The sequence below is a fragment of the Cryptomeria japonica genome, chromosome 10 (genome assembly GCF_030272615.1).
Source record: "Cryptomeria japonica chromosome 10, Sugi_1.0, whole genome shotgun sequence".
In the NCBI taxonomy this organism is placed as follows: domain Eukaryota; kingdom Viridiplantae; phylum Streptophyta; class Pinopsida; order Cupressales; family Cupressaceae; genus Cryptomeria; species Cryptomeria japonica.
The window spans coordinates 188,330,028-188,347,071 of NC_081414.1; the positions used below are offsets into that span (position 1 = coordinate 188,330,028).

Consider the following 17,044-nt stretch of genomic DNA (forward strand, 5'->3'; position numbering starts at 1 on the left):
ATAATTAATGGATCATGGAGCATGATCCGAAACATTGATGAAAACATTGATCACACATTCAAATCTAGAAACTATCAAGACAAAATTTGAACTACTTCTTTAGATAAATGCATGTCAAATCTTAAATCTATCTATCTAAAAATGCTAAGAATTGTTTTTAAAACCATTTATGCCTTTCAAAACAAATGATCAAATTATACATTTATTTGTAAAATAAAAATATTCATAATTCATCCTAGCAACACTGAAGTGGAATTCCTAATAGAATATTCGTAGGATTGGTGTGAGTTTGGCTAATTATTCACCTATAAACAATTATTGTTGGAATCAAGATTCAGTAGAGACAATTATTCTTGTTTTTAAAAAATGATATACATGGGCGCCCCCTAACGGATAAAATGACCTTTCGTGAGTTTGAAAGGCCGCTTGTTCCAGGTCTTATTATCTTATCTCACCCACGTGATCAAGTACAGTCTTTTTTATTGTCATTGAAGCTACGAAGCTTGCCACCACCTCTCTCAAATCTGAGAAAAATGAATGAAAAATAAACAATCATAACAGGTAGCACAATATATGATTGAAAATAAGTTTGAGTTTGATTCACTCTTGGTTTATATTGTCTGATACACTGGTTAATGGTTGCCACTGTTTCATTCCACAAGGTATAGTTGTTCTGTTCAAAATTCAGAAGCGATGGATGAAAGGGATTCAGAAGGCGAGAAACTTTCAGAAATGGAAATTGGGTTAAAAAGGCCTCTTCTCAGAAAACGAGGAGCTGGTATTGGATTGATTCCAAATTCTAGTTCACAGATGGCCCTTGTGGGCTCTCAAGTTTCTCCATTGGAGAGCTTAGATTATGAGTAAGGATTAAGATACCATGATCTTCTAAATCCTTTCAACCCAATTGCTTTGTAGATTTCATTAAACATGTTTACTTGTTCAAAAGATTGTTTTTAGGACTGGCTGGTTAGATTTTAAATTTTTTCTTTAGACTCTGTTTCATTTGAATGGTTTAAGATTTGTATGTGCAAGCTAAGGATTGCAGTTTTGGCTCTGGTTCATTCAACTGGTTTAAGATTTGTATGTACAAGTAAATGTTTGCAGCTTAAGCGAAAATGTGTTTGAAATCTTACTCTAAGATTCATTTAACTGTTTCATTGCCATTCAGGATGTGGATTTACATGGCAGATTTTATATTGGTTTTGATTATTGTTTGCATTGTCACTATGATTGCAGAGTGATAGAAAATGATCTTTTCAAGCAGGACTGGAGATCGAAGACAAAGGTTGAAATATTTCACTACATAGTCCTTAAATGGACACTGGTCTTTTTGATTGGTTTATTCGTTGGGCTTATTGCAGCCTTTATCAATCTAGCAGTAGAGAACATTGCAGGGATGAAGCTGCTAATTGCTTCTAAGCTGGTGTTGCAACAAAGGTAAAAAAATATTCATACTGAAAAATTCACTGAACCGCTTAGGTTCCATTTGTCTTAATAGAATGGTAAAAAGAACTGTCTTGTTGATTGACGGAGGGATTGGAAAATTCAATGCAGCATTGCATAGTTTAACCAGGGAATGCAAATTTTTTGAATTGCAGGTATCTCCTAGCGTTTGCAATATTTACAGCTGCGAATCTACTACTGGTTTTATGTGCAGCAGTGCTTACTGCTTATGTTGCACCAACAGCAGCAGGGGCGGGTGTGCCAGAGATTAAGGCTTATCTCAATGGTGTGGATCTCCCAGGATTCTTGGGTCCTAGTACACTTTTTGTTAAGGTAATTTAGATGGTTAATAGTGAAATGGAAGTAATGCCTGAACTGTGGCTACTAGCTTGAAATTTGTGAAGTGCAATACAGTCCATCACAAATAAAATGATTTAATGGAGCTGTCCCTAAATCTATAAATGTGCTTTTTTTCATTAAAATTGAGCGTAGATCAGAAAGCCACATCATTTGTACAGTTTTTAACAGTAGAATGAATGGCACCATTAGTGTGGGGGATTTCTGAACGTTGCATAGGTTGATTTTTTTGATTGAACTCAAGATGCTAAATGAGATTACTGCCTGATAAAATGGGAGAATTTATTTTCTTGAAAAAGAGGCCATAAGTTCAAATCCCACAGGATAAGATATGTATGCCTCTTTGTAGTACAATTAAATGACTTCGACAAGAAGTACGGAATAAAAACTTTATCCAATGAAACTGTCCATAAATCTATAAATCTGACTTTTGGATGTAGATTATAAGACTAGTTTCTCAAATTAATGTGGGGATATTTGAAGGTTAGATAGGTTATTCTTGGATTTAACTCAAAGAGAGATTACTGCCTGTTAAAATTGTCTCTTCAATTTACTTGGATGCATTCTTTTGAGGGTTTTGAGGGATATTTTAACTGATTGAACTGTAGTCAGGTAAAGGCTTTATCAAATGGAAATGTTCATAAGTCTATAAATGTGATTTTTGAATGTCCAAGTTTTCTCAATTATGCACCATTGATGTGGGAAATTTTTTAAAGAATAGGTAAGTTTCTTCTAAATTGAGCTCAGCAGGGTTGTACTGGAGACGCTATCTGATCAAAATTTCACTTTTTAAAGGATATGATGGATGTCATATTTGTGATATGAGCAGGTGTTTGGTAGTATTTGTGCTACTTCTGCGGGATTGGATTTAGGAAAGGAAGGGCCTCTGATCCACACTGGATCGTGCATAGCATCCCTGATGGGACAGGGGGGCTCAAGACGTTATCATCTCACATGGAGATGGCTGAGGTTCTTCAAAAATGACAGAGACAGAAGAGATCTTATAACATGTGGCGCTGCTGCAGGAGTGGCTGCAGCTTTCCGTGCACCCATTGGTGGTGTGCTCTTTGCGCTTGAGGAAATAGCAACCTGGTGTGTAAGAATTCTATTCATATCATTTTTGTGCATTATCTGTAACTGAGTGTAACATCGAACTTTAGTTCCTTTATATTTGATCAAGAAGAGCGATCCAGTGCAATACACTAAATTGTAGAATTCATCATGATCTAGATCCAAGGAGCAATTGAGAGGCAAGTACACTAAATTGTATAATTCAATAGGGTCTAGGTCTGAGGAGCAATTCAGGAGGCATTATACTAAATTGTAGAGTTCAATATGTTTGGCGTCTAAGCCATATTACTTACACCTAGTCACATAATTCAATGTTTTACGAACTTATGCCAAGTTATATATATGCCTCATTTGGAGAACTCAAATGTGTTATGAGCATATGTCAAGTTACATAAACACTTCTTAAATAAATTTTTCATTTACAGTACCATTGGATCTATCCAATCCTATAGAATATGTATATGTGACTGAGCTTCTGCTCATGATACATTGAATCCAGCAATTGTTGTTTCCCGATTGATCTGGGAATTTGCAATCATAGGCATCTCTGAGGTGTCAGTATAGAACCTTAATTGATGGGTGTTAAGAAGTTTTCTAACAGTAAGTACAAGTATTTTTTGAAAAGAAAATAAATGATACCTGACAATTTTTTCTGCATTTCTTTGCAGGTGGCGAAGTGCTCTTCTTTGGAGAACCTTTTTCACAACTGCAGTGGTTGCTGTAGTTCTACGAGCATTCATTGATTATTGTGGAAGTGGAAACTGTGGGCTTTTTGGAGGTGGGGGACTGATAATGTTTGATGTGAGTTCAGTGACTATAAAATATAGACCTATTGATCTACTTCCCGTAGTGATACTGGGGGTCGTTGGAGGAGTAGTGGGAGCAGTATATAACTACCTTCTTGAGCATACTCTGAGAATATATGCCTTAATCAATCAGTAAGTTCTCTCTGGCGCAAAAATATACTTTGTATTTGATTGTGGCTAATGCAATAAAAATTTGTATGTTCCCCTGTTCTTCGTTATTTTCTGCGACATCTTTTTCCCTGCATACTACATGTGGATTACTTCACTTTCTTTTTTGGACTTGTAGTCATATGCAGTCAAGAAACCCTCCTTTATCTATTAAGAGGAATTAGACTCTTATCAAATAGTACTGTTCACCCCAATACCTATTAAGTGTACTTAACCTTATTTAGGAATTGCAAAGTTTTGTTAATTTTGTGCAGAACATGGCGATGAATGACATGGTTGTATGTTACTGACACAGGAGAGGGCCAATATCCAAAATACTTCTTTCATGCGCTGTGTCTCTGTATACATCCTGTTGTATATTCGGACTTCCATGGCTTGTAGCATGTAAACCTTGTCCAGAAGGAAAGATGCTCGACCATGAATGTCCCAATGTTCGCAGAACAGGGAACTTCAAGCGATTCCATTGCCCTGAAGGCCACTACAATGACCTTGCAACTTTGCTGTTCAACACAAATGATGCTGCTGTTAGAAGTATATTCAGCTCTGGCACTGGAAATGAGTTTCAGTTGACATCACTGTTGCTCTACTTCATTGCAATTTTCATATTGGGACTAGTAACATATGGACTGGCACTTCCATCAGGTCTCTTCATACCTTTAATCTTAATAGGCTCTACATATGGCAGAGCCCTTGGTGAGATGATGGGATCATTTGCAAACATTGATCAAGGACTTTTTGCTGTGCTTGGTGCAGCCTCTCTTCTAGGGGGCTCAATGAGAATGACAGTTTCACTTTGTGTGATCCTTTTGGAGCTAACAAATAACTTATCCTTGCTCCCTTCGATTATGATAGAACTGTTAATTTCAAAGACAATAGCTGATTGCTTCAACAGCAGTGTCTATGACAAAATTGTGCACTTGAAGGGGCTTCCATTCTTGGAAGCACATCCTGAACCATTTATGAGTCAACTCACTGCAGGGGATGCTGTCATAGGTCCATTGGTAACCCTTCACAGAATAGAGAAGGTTGGAAACGTTGTACAGATTTTGAAAAACACTAAGCACAATGCCTTCCCAGTTATAGATGAACCCCCTAACTCAGAAACGCCAGTCTTGCGTGGCCTTGTCCTTAGGTCACACCTCTTGGTCTTGTTGAAGAAAAAGGACTTCCACATTTCTGAGCAGGATGCAGTTGTTTCTGCAGGGTTGAACCAGAACCTTTCTTCTGAAGACTTTGCAAAGCCAGGCTCAGGAAAAGGTCTCAAGATTGAAGAGATTGAAGTAAGTGCAGAGAAAGAGGAAATGTATATGGATTTGCACACAGTCATAAATACCTCGCCATACACTGTAGTGGAAACCATGTCACTGGCAAAGGCACTCATACTATTTCGGCATCTTGGCTTGCGCCATCTATGTGTGGTACCCAAAGAAACTGAGGTAAGCATCTGCTACCATTATCCCTATACATACTATGACATAACACCACTCTCAGATTTTGCTTATGAGGCTTTGCTAGTCCAGAACTGTAGGATTTGTGTTCAATTCGCATGTTTGATGTTTTACATCCTTCATCTCCCTCATATTAATATGGCCTATTTGGTCTCTGTGTCATGTCCTATGTGTAGAATAAGCAATTGGTCAATTTTTGTGTGTGTATATATATAGTGTTGATTGTTTTAATCAATTTTGTTGCCTGTGCAGAGAGCTCCCATTGTTGGAATACTGACAAGGCATGATTTTATGCCCGCACATATTCTTGCTCGCCATCCTCACCTGCAAGAAAGAAAAACAAAAAGATTGGGAATTTAGCCCTCTTTCAAAGAAAGAGAAGTTCAACGGTTTCCTACTACAAAATTTGAGTTCCGCAAGGAAGTGTGGCATGCAATTCTTATAACAAAATTATTACTTTTTCATTGTTCGTATTAAATAAGAGTCTATGTTCTATTGTTGATTAGATTGTGTATTCACTAGAGAGAAATTGCGGATTAGGGAAGAGGTTCCAAGTCATTGAGCATGTTTCAATAGCTATGATAGTATTTGTTGATTTAATGTTTAATAATTTTGATAATATTGTATCAATAATTGTGACTTTAAAGTCGTTATTGGTAATAATAATATTGCATCAATAGTTGCAACTTTAAAGTTGTTATTGCTGATAATGACTACTCATAATTGAATGAAATGTACCATTAGATCTAAAAAGCAAAGAATCATGTGATGTCACATCAACACACCAATAAAACATGACTTAGTGCACAAGTATTAGTCTCACTTTTTTTTGAGCCTTTTTGGACACCTTGACAAAATGCATGCTGATGTGGCCCTGAAACCTTAGATATAAGGACTTGCCAAGTAAGTTGCTGTAAAAATTGGGAGTGATTTGAAAATTCCGCATAAGATTTTGAGAAGCATGAAGTTAGGGTTCTCAAATACTAGATCTTCTCCCTTAGTAATAATTTTTGCAAAACATGACAATAGAGTTGAGATTACATTTTGTTGTGAACTTAAATAGTTCTAAATTAAAATCATAGCAACAATGTGCTTGATCCTATTGCTTTTAGTCCATGTCATTTATTTAATAGTTGAAAGTGTAGATGACTTAAAATGTAATTCAATATATTTAGAGGAGATGGACCAATAGCTGTGTACATGGAACATCGTTAAACCTCCATTTAAAAAAAGAGAGTAAATAAACACTTGTCTATCTACAACTAAGGTTTGGAGGTGTGACTCATCATGCTACTTGTCAAATAACACATATGGTGTGAAGCGCCTTAAAAATATCTTTTTAAAAATTGAAACCAAAACTCCATCTAAAATCATGAGTAGTTGAACAAAAGAAAACATTATTTGTTAGTATAATATCATATTTTCATTTAAAATATAACTTATATGCAATCTAAATAAACCAAATACCTATTCCAGTAATGATAACTCATTGTTATCTCTAACTTTTATACCCAACACAAATGGACCAAAAGTTGAACACCCTTGTTGTATGAAAAACAATGCATTTTATTTAAAATACAATTTTTTTACTGATCAAAGCTAACTACAAAGAAAATAATGGCAGTTCAACGAGAATTGCAAAAAAAGAATAGAAATAATAAAGAGTTACAAATTTCCATTACATAGTAACATTAATCACTAAAGAAACAACTAAATCGATTGTAGAAACCAAATTCCAACACTTGTAAAAAGAGTATATAAAAATTGAACATAGTTTATGCTTGAAACTTAAAGAGCTTTTGTAGCTGTTGGAACATCTAGCATCTCCTTTGTTCAATCACAAAAACTAGTATTTGATCTCTTCCAAAAGCTTGTTGTAGGGAACCTTCTTTTTCAATTGAGAACACAAAGAAACAAGTTGTAACATAATGTCATAGTAAAACTATAGCATTTCTACTTCATGATGAGTAATATGGTTAGAAATTACAGCTAAACATCTACTTTTCCAATGTTCATCAAAATAGTTTTTCTCATTGAATCAAAAACTACATTCAAGTATAAAACCAAATACTCAAAACAACTTCTTTCCAACCCAAAACATGATCAAAGACAGTAGGAAAAGGTACAAAAATAGCACTCCATTTTTCTTAGCCCAAAACAACTCTTAAAAATATGTTTTATGCTTTTAGAATGTTGGCAAAAAGTACACTTAGCTAGAGAAATCTTAAAAAAAAAATTAATATGCCCCCAATAGGCAATTTGAAATGTAGGATTTTCTAGGTCAAGATTTAGGCTTTAACCTAAGCTCTAGACCTCTAGATATGAGCACTAAAGTTCCTCTACTTCTCTTTAAATTTACAACCCCATTTGACATTAAGTCTTGGATTTAGTTTCATATTAGGAAGAAGCTTTAAGTAGATATTCTTCAAAGGGAAACAAAAAAAGGAAGTTTTCCAAGGTCGAAGCCAATATTTGGAAACACTGCAATGAAGAGAAGTGCATATTTTCATAAGAAGATCCATTGGCACAAATATGATAAAAATTTAGATTTGTTATTTAACCTGAAAGAGATTTTGGATATTTGCCACTCAGCCTAATCAAGTCAGTTGAAATATAAAATATCTTAAAGTTATGATGGTGCTTCTGGAATTCTCATTCAACAACATCATAACTTTTAAATTATGAATTGTGGAAATCTTATATCATTATATCAAATATCATCGAATTTTTGCACACCTTTATTAAATAAATAATGAGCTTGTTTGGGAAAAATAACCGGAAGCAGTTGTCCATGATATTGGACTAATTTGTTCCACCATATAGAAGAGGTCACAAAACTAAACTCATGTTGCAGAGATTCTTTCCATTTAAAAAAAAGGATTGCAAAGGGAAAGAAGCTTTTATATGGAAGAAGGGAGCCATCAAAATCTTATCAATCCACCCCACATTTTGCCACATTTATTTATAGTAGTAATAGAAATATGAAGATGCACCAAAAGTTTCCAAGGTTTATCACTAGTCACCATTCTTGCGATCCATTTTGCTAATAAACAAAGACCCCTAAGTCTTAGGATCCAACAATCCCAGTCCACGCTTATGCCTACTTTGTATGCCATGTAACCAAGATGAGGCTTTAAAGCCAAGTTTTCCATCCCAATTTGTCCATAATAATTGTCGATCAATTTTGTTAGTCTTGTCATAGTAGTTTTTGGAGGATATCCAACAGGTAGAATAATAAACATAAGAAGCAAGAAAAATTCCGTTAACTACTTGAATTTTGCCCCCAAGTTATAGATATGTGTTTTATCAATAAATATAGAATTTTTTTAGTTTAATTATAAACCAATACCACATATAAGATAGAGGCCTCCAAACAAAAGAGTATACCCAAATATCTAGTAATGTGTCCATGTCTAATTTGCTTCCATTCTTTGGGTATCCAATAAGGAATTTGATCTAATTTGATCATGAGAAATTTTTGTTGTATGGTGGGTTATTTTGGAACCCAAAACAAAATAAAATAGGTCTAGAACTTCCATAATATTATTAATTTCTTATTTAAAAATTTGAATAAAAAGGAAACTATCATTAGCAAAATGATAATTTGGCACCACTACATTGTTTGGAATATGGATGTCTCTAATAAAGTTCACTTGATTAAATTTAACCGAGGGCATTTGCAACAAGCACATGGAGAAGCCATCAATGGTTATATGGCAGATTTGGAAATAACAAAACATGAGAGTTTTCAGGGGGGAGAATTGGAGGTCACAACACTCATTAATAGAGTCCAGGCGATAATTGAAGAGATTGTAAATGCCAAGATATATGGACAGAGCTACAAATTATACTCCAAGTGGGATATAGAAATGGAGCAGGTTTGGAATTTGAAACAGTCAAGTTTACACATAATAAAGGATAAATCGATTGGTAGGAAGAATGTCAAATGGTGTCTGCCACCTCCTGGTTGGAAAAAACTAAATTTTGATGGTGCTAGCCGTGGCAATTTGGGCTTGTCAGGTTTTGGGGTCGTGGTCAGAGATGAGGAAGGTAGTTTTGTAGGGGCTATATGTGGGCCCTCAGGAATTGTTTCTAACAATATGGCAGAAATCACTGCGCTTGAGGAGGGGCTTAAATGGGCTATCACTAATAAACAATCAAAAGTAGTGATTGAAGGGGACTCTCAAATTATTCTAAATGGTATCAACAAAAAAAGATTTACCAATTGGAGGCTTAACGCTTAGATCCCGAGAATAGACCAACCTATGCAAAAGTTGGATGACTATCAGATAAAACATGTTTATCGTGAAGGAAATCGTGCAGTGGATTTCCTTGCTAACCAAGGCGTAGTTGAATCTCAGACAAAGGCCATCTCGATGATAGACTCGGTATTCAAGGAACTGAGTCATTTTCTGGAAGTTGACAGAGATAAGATCCCAAGGATGGGAGTCGGGTAATCCCAATCGTAGGAAGGAACTATTGGGATAAGAGAAGTACTCTCTTATCAGTTTTGTTGTTTGAAGGTAGGGCAGGTGTATATACGGACTCAGGTAGATTTTCTCTAGTTTTTTGGGACTCTGGCACTAGTACATTCGGGTCAAAATTTTGACAGCAAATCGTCGTCATTCTGACGCAATTTCGTCGCACTACCGCCAAAAATAGCCGTCGAAAACTTTTTGTCGGAAGTTCCGACTATCCTTGTGGTCATCGCAATTCCGACATCCTATCTAACCTTTTCGACGACCGTCATGGATGGTCATACCCAAAAAAGAATACCGTCGCAATCTCGGCCTTCCGTCGGAATTTCGACATCAAAGGGTAAAAATTCCGACGAGGATGCTGTGCATCCGATGACACTCCTATGTTGGAATTACGATGGCCCCATGGGAGTTCTGACGAGGATGCTATGCATCCGACGACACTCCTCTGTCAAAATTTTTACCCCTTGAAGTCGGAATTCAGACAGTAGGCCGATTTTTTGGAAAAAAATTTTTTATAGAAAAAGATTTCTCTACTATCTCTCTTCTCTATCCCTCTCTACTATCTCTCTTCTCTCTCCCCTCTCTAGGTCTCTTTCTCCATCCCTCTCTTCTTCTCTCCCTCTCTACTTCTATTTCTCTACCCTCTCTAGGTCATTATCTCTTCCTCTCACCCTCTCTCATCAAAAGAGAAATAAAAATTTGCATGGCCTTATAATTCATGAGTTGAAGTTTGAGTTTAACATTTTGGAGGTAATTTTCTTAGACTATTCAATGCCCATTCTAACTAAGGTCAATCAAAATTCAAGATAAACCTGTGGTAAAGATGAGGATCTCGAGTTCATTGGTAGAGGACTCCACTTTTGATGGGAGAAAACCCTAGTATTCAGTTTGGTAAGCTCTAGTCAAACAGTATGATAGCCACGTAGAAGGAGAACAATGACATGTTGCAAAATTAGAAGGGAAATTCTAACAAAGAGTAGCTACGTGTCTGGAACATTCAAAGCATTTCATGTCTGGGCTAGCTATCTTCTTTACTCTAGTCTAGGATTTCACATTTTCGAGAAAGCATGATTTGTATGGATGGTTTGTTTGTTTCAAATGAAGTATAGTCCAGCCTCCACCAAAATAACAATGACAGTAAGGACTAGTAGAGTAGTTTGTTAGAAGGTTTAGACATTGATAATAGTGTCTAGGTTTTCCCCAATTCTTGAATAGCATTAATAGATAATCATAAGTATAGCAAGGAATAGATTACTTAGAGCTTGTAATGAAGAAGGGTTTTGAATTAAAAAGACAATGATAAGAGTTTTTTTACGGTTCAAAACACAAAGACAATCACAACAGAAAATTACAAGTTATAGGGTTACATTGAGTAGGTTTGATTGATTATTGAAGAATATATTGTGTTTCTCTATCAATAAATAAGAGGTCTCAAGAAGCTAAAGACAATGAAAACTAATTGATGGGCAACCTTTTGACTATCAAGAAGTGATTGCCTCAGATGAAAGTAGTGATAAATGTCACTATCAACAAAAGAACAACCAATAAATGATAAATTTGCAGTGAGATCATAGTGCCTAAATCAGTCTAAAAGCTTATAAGGATCAGAACCAAGCCATATAAGCTTCAAGAACAATTTGAGAGCATCAAAGACATCTACTAGACATTAGAAATTGTCAAATTAATGACACATAGCAGCCTCATTATAGTCTTATGTTGTATTAAATAGCAAAAGCCAAGTCTAAGATAGTGTTAGAAGGTGTGTGAGAGTCTTCAACATGGATAACTAATAGGTATAACACTGAGAGTAACAATATATGAGTTTTGATGAATGACAGTGGCCATGATATGGAGATGACAGTGTCAAGTATCACTGTCAAAGCATGAATAGAGGTCCTAATCTGAGTCTTTTCAAGAGAGAACAATAAATATGAAGCACCAAGGTCTACAGTCAGATCAGAGACAACCATCTAGCAGCCCAAAAAAGAATCAAAAGGCTGTGAAAGGTCAAAATCACAGTATTTCCATAGCCCATGAAGTTCTAGAAGATGTGCAAGGGCAATTCATAGTGCAAGGTCATAGGTATTTAGTGTCATAATTATTTTCTTCACCCCCAGATCTTGATGAAAGATAAAAGGATGCCATGGCACAAAGTGAAAAGTCTATAGCACTGATAAATAGGTTAGCATTATGTCATATGCATACAAGACATCATGAAGCAGATTTGACAGTAATAAAGTTGCAACAATCATCAACTCAAGCATAATGAAGGCATGGACACTGAGCATGCAAAAATATAATTGATAACAGTGGTGAAATGATTAATGTTGTATCACAGTTTGATATCAAACTGTCTATGAAGATGGTTGATTAAAGGTTTAGTGTTGGTTTAAAAGGTGAAAACATTGCATGAGGTCTGCCACCATAAAGGAAATACAAAGCTACAAATAAGATAGTGACCATTCAAAGATAAAGCTACAAAGAACTATCAAAGAAACCATAGTCCAATGAAGAATCAAGAGACAACAGGCCTAAGTGTAGTCTTAGATATTTGAAAATGTCATTATGGATAGTTACGAAAAATAAATGCATTCATGATATTTGCACTCAACAAAAGAGAAGGGTTTGTATTCATCAAAGATTAGTTGAAACACTTGTGAGAGAGAGATCAATATCCATCAAGCCATAAATAAGATAATCACCATTGCAAAGCACGATGAGTCAAAAAGGCAATCAAGAATTATCAGTTCAAAGGATCAATAGGTGAATCTTCTCTTGTTGATAACCTCTAGTGATGGTGTATACGATCCCTGTTCCAATCTCAATGTGCCAAAGCTTGATGAGAAGTCATGGATTAGAAGTTACAAATGCCTTAAACAATTTTCTATTGAGAGAAGCCATATAGTCAAATCAAGACTCAAATCCACAATGGTAAGATACAAACAATGATGATAGTCAAGGAGTCATTCATTGTAGGGTTTTCATAAAATTTTAGAATATGGTATGAGCAATCCAAAGAACTATGACACTTCACTGAAAGGAGCAACATATCAGTCCTTATTGGCATCAAATTATACAAATGACAACTAGGGATGAAGCTACAGGAGACAGTCACTGTCTTAGTTTAAGACCCTAGAACAATATAGCCCCAATGGAGAAAGCAAAAATCAAAACATAGGAGAAGTCCTAGAATCCCACTAAAATCTTATTTGCAGTCGTAGAGTTGCAAGATCAAAAGCATATAATGGTAAAGATGACCTAGGGTTCTCTTTTTATTATTGAGACAATATTATGTGAATATGATAGTTTAGCAGTCCTCGAATGCATGTGAGTAGTCCCAATGAATAAACAATACCATTAGGGTATTAGAATAATTTTTGAAACCTGCAATCATGTTAGATAAAACCTGCAATCATGTTAGACAAGTATTGAAAGTATAATTCATAGAGCAACCATTTCAACTAGGTTTAGATAACATATATTCATAACTATTTCAATTTTATGTGAACTACACAATATCTATAATGCATAATTGGAGTTAAACCATAATAGGGCTTGGATGAGAAACATGATAGGGCACCCGAAGCTATCCACATGCTAAGCCCAAGAGCGGATATACCATCCCTCTTGGCCCCATGTGGTAGTCCGCCATCCATATAAGGTGGTGTGCTTAGTGGATAAACTTGTACCTGCCCTCCCTATCCATGCTACCTTATCCACCCTTCTATGATTGAGACCCCTTTAATCACAATGGTAGAGGTTGATGGGGAAACCACAATTACATTATGTAGGATCTCCTACCCTATCTCATTTAATTCATTCCTACACCAAGTGACTATGAACAAAAGCATAGGTATTTAACAACAATGACATGGTCCATGGACTAGTGATCCTCCTCTTGATACTCCATCTACAAATGAGAACATCTCTTGTACACGTTGCTACTTCAGAATTAAAAGTTGCTTCTTCTAGAACTTTCCATGATTCTTTGCAATAGGATTATATGTCTTCTAGATTCACCCCACTAGGACACATTCATATCAAGCATCTTTACTTTTTTGAAAAGTAGACCATATTTCAGATCTAGACAACTCCATAATGACTTTGATTTCCTCTTGCAAGATATTCCTCCATCATGTATTGCTTCGTTGAAGTTCAAATTTACTTCTTCAAGGGCTCTCAATGATTCTCTATATAGGATTCTTCGTGTCTATGAGATCCACTTCATTGGGAGGCCTACTTAAACATTTCATATCTGTTTGTGGACTCTCACCTTTCAAACATTTCACATCTTATAATTGAGCTTGGCTTTGTTTCGAGAATAGTTTAATATTCTCTACTTAATAGGGCCAACCACATGAAGGTGGAAGCTCATTTGGCCCCTCCCCCCCCCCTAACATCACTCTAAATTCCCCGTTAACATCTAACATTCATTCATTCTTTCATTCATTCTTTCATCCATTATTAAAATATAACATTCATTCATTATCACATAATGTTCATTAACACATAAAATTCATTAACTTTCGTTAAAACGCAACATTCATCAATAATCATCAACACATATCATTCATGAACATTCATTAGCACATAATTACATTCATTACACATAAAAATCAGTCATTATCAAATAAGGTAGATTACAATCATTTATTTCTTTGTTTTTTCTTTGAAGCTATGAAAAGACTAAGTGGAACATCGGTTTCTTCATCATTTCCCCCATCTGCGGATGTTATGCCCTCTTCTCGTGCTCTTGATGTATGCCTAGTCCTATACAAAGGACGCAGATGCTGAACCAAAGGGGGGTCCTCTGCAATAACAAAGAATTGGGTTAAATTCAAAACATTTTTTTTATTATTGTTACAAGTATTTCATTAATTTAAAGAGCACAACCGTTACACTCTTTACCTAATGGGGCCACATCATCTTCCACATCATTTTGTCTAGCCTCAACCTCGACATGCTGAGCACCCTCTAGATCCTCTGGAGTTGAAATACGAAACGTTACATTAATCAATACACCAATTGCAATTAATTTTTTTTAAAGGAATAACAGTGGTCCTCTTTACCTGATTGGGGAACATCACGTTCCTGATGTTGTCTACTCGGATCATGCTCCACTTGGTCACCACCGACTACATGCTCTAAAATATTAACAATAAAGGTTACATTAATTACTACACTAATTTTCAATTTAAGATGTTTAATTGTATTAATAATTACATAAAAAAATTTGAATAGCAAATGAATACCTCCACTACTAGGATGCACATCCGGACCTTCATGTACAGGTTCTGTTCCACGATTATCATGCTGCATTGCAATGTCACGTGTAGTGTTATCATTGCTTGCTTATTTAAAAAAAATATAGTCACTTTATGTTGAAACTTAACATCAAATAGATTATTGGTTAAGTATTCAATTTGAAATAATTTTCATTTAGCTTAATTACTGTTGTGATAGATGCATCAGAATCTCGTGTTTGCCCACTCAATTCTCGTAGCCGTTCAGCCACGGCTATATAGCCTTGCTGGTAGCCAATTCTCTTGTCATCTTCCGTGGGTGCTCTATTGAATTCAAAGCCCTGCATTTTTGCTTAGTATTGTGAATTTTGCTTGTATTGTTTGATAAAAAAAAAATTGTTTACAATTTATAAATATTTTGATGTGATACCTAATTTACCGATTCTTACAATTCGTGTGGCAAGTTTCATATAACCACCAGAGCCGAGTTTGTGTTGCCCATGCTTTTCTTGTCTTGCCTTGGTTGCCTTTGACGTGTCACTCAATCTATGAAAAGTTTGAAATATGTTAGATTATATAAATATAATGAATAATTAGTACATATTCACATTCTTAATAGTATCACATACTTTCTTCTAGCATCTGGTGGTGTATTTCCTTTTTTCCTTTCAATTCTCTCCTTTGCATCCAAAATCAGGTCATTCCACTCCCTCTTTGGAATCATAGGGGGATGCTCATACTTTACGTTCTTCTCTAAATGTGTCCTGTATTAGTCCCTCACATACTTCAGATATGTGCCAGCTTTTTCTAGGAGCTTAGTCTTGTCGAATGTGTCATTTCCAAACAACCCTACCATACGGTTTGTGAGTTCATCTTTTAACTTTTTTTCTTGGTCATTCCACCTTTAAAGCAAAAACAAACCTGTTAGATTTAGAAAGAAACTGAAGCTACCTTTGATATAGTTCAAGAAATGGATAAAAGGAAAACTATTCTAGCAATGATATGAAATCAAAATAGTGGATAAGGGTTAGCTCATGTATGATGTTCCACCTTTTATGTATGGTGGGCCCAAATATCTGCAATGAAATATCATTAAGATTTTTATAAAAAATATCATTTCCTACAAAAAAACATGGGATCATTAGTCCAAAATGAGTGATCAGTAAGTAAATTACAATTAGACTATATATAATAATATTTTTAAAGTACCTGAAACCTTTTGTATCTTCAAGGGAATCAATTCTTCGTCTCTCACCACCAATGTGGCCTGCAATGTTCCCGTACCAGCAATACGGGAAGATCCAGGAAATGATGGTATGTTATCAGCAGTACTCACCTCTGGCGCATCCTCATGTGCATCTCCTGCCACAGTAAATGAATCCACTATGAAATGCCTCCAAGAAAGAACACTTCAAGGGTAATAAACACATAACGAAAGAGAGAGAAAAAGAGGGATCTACCACCAGTGGGCGGGTCAACACGAGCCGGTGCAACAGATGATGTCTACATGCTACGTGTTGCCGACATTGCAGTCGGCAATACAGTTGGGCTCGACCTTGGACCCATGTCAGCACCTGAAGAGTAATACATTAAATATGTAAAACATTAAAAAAGCAAGTTCACAAGTCCAAAGGAGTGGTTTTAATATATAGAACATGGTCATCACCTGAACTACTCGCAATACCCTGATCATCGCCACCAGGATAATGAGATCCTATAAATTTCTGTAAAAACAACACATACATATTTTAGTTAATGACATAAAAGAGATAAAAATATAAACCATTATTGAACTTTTGTTATGATTAAAGCTTTCATTACTGCTTACTTGCAAGTTTTCCATTGTCGTCAACAATAGTTGCACCCTCTTTGTTATCTCATCAGTATGAGGACTTATGGTTGCCAAGTCAACAATCTCTTGCCTAATTTTTCTAATATTCTTTTGTACAAATTGCATAGGGTTTGCTCTAAGTGCGATGTCATCAGCGTATAACACTGTCGAGCACCCCACATCCCTATGGAGGTGC

At 35.7% G+C, this 17,044-nt stretch overlaps 1 protein-coding gene across 1 annotated transcript; it reads left to right on the top strand.

The window, feature by feature from the left end:
- Nucleotides 1-432: 432 nt before the first annotated feature.
- Nucleotides 433-5,986, top strand: LOC131079161 (chloride channel protein CLC-c). The gene is made up of 8 exons (XM_058017067.2): nt 433-561; nt 663-860; nt 1,237-1,437; nt 1,599-1,776; nt 2,630-2,892; nt 3,540-3,809; nt 4,141-5,281; nt 5,546-5,986. The coding sequence occupies exons 2-8, from the start codon at nt 694-696 to the stop codon at nt 5,651-5,653; spliced, it is 2,328 nt and encodes a 775-aa protein (XP_057873050.2). The 5' UTR covers nt 433-561; nt 663-693; the 3' UTR covers nt 5,654-5,986.
- The last annotated feature ends 11,058 nt before the right edge of the window (nt 5,987-17,044 follow it).

Excerpts from the sequence above, each read along its gene's own strand:
- LOC131079161 (XM_058017067.2), top strand. The coding sequence starts at position 694 with ATGGATGAAAGGGATTCAGAAGGCGAGAAACTTTCAGAAATGGAAATT. Across the intron at positions 1,438-1,598 it reads AAGCTGGTGTTGCAACAAAG|GTATCTCCTAGCGTTTGCAA; the intron begins GTAAAAAAATAT and ends TTTGAATTGCAG. Across the intron at positions 2,893-3,539 it reads CTTGAGGAAATAGCAACCTG|GTGGCGAAGTGCTCTTCTTT; the intron begins GTGTGTAAGAAT and ends ATTTCTTTGCAG.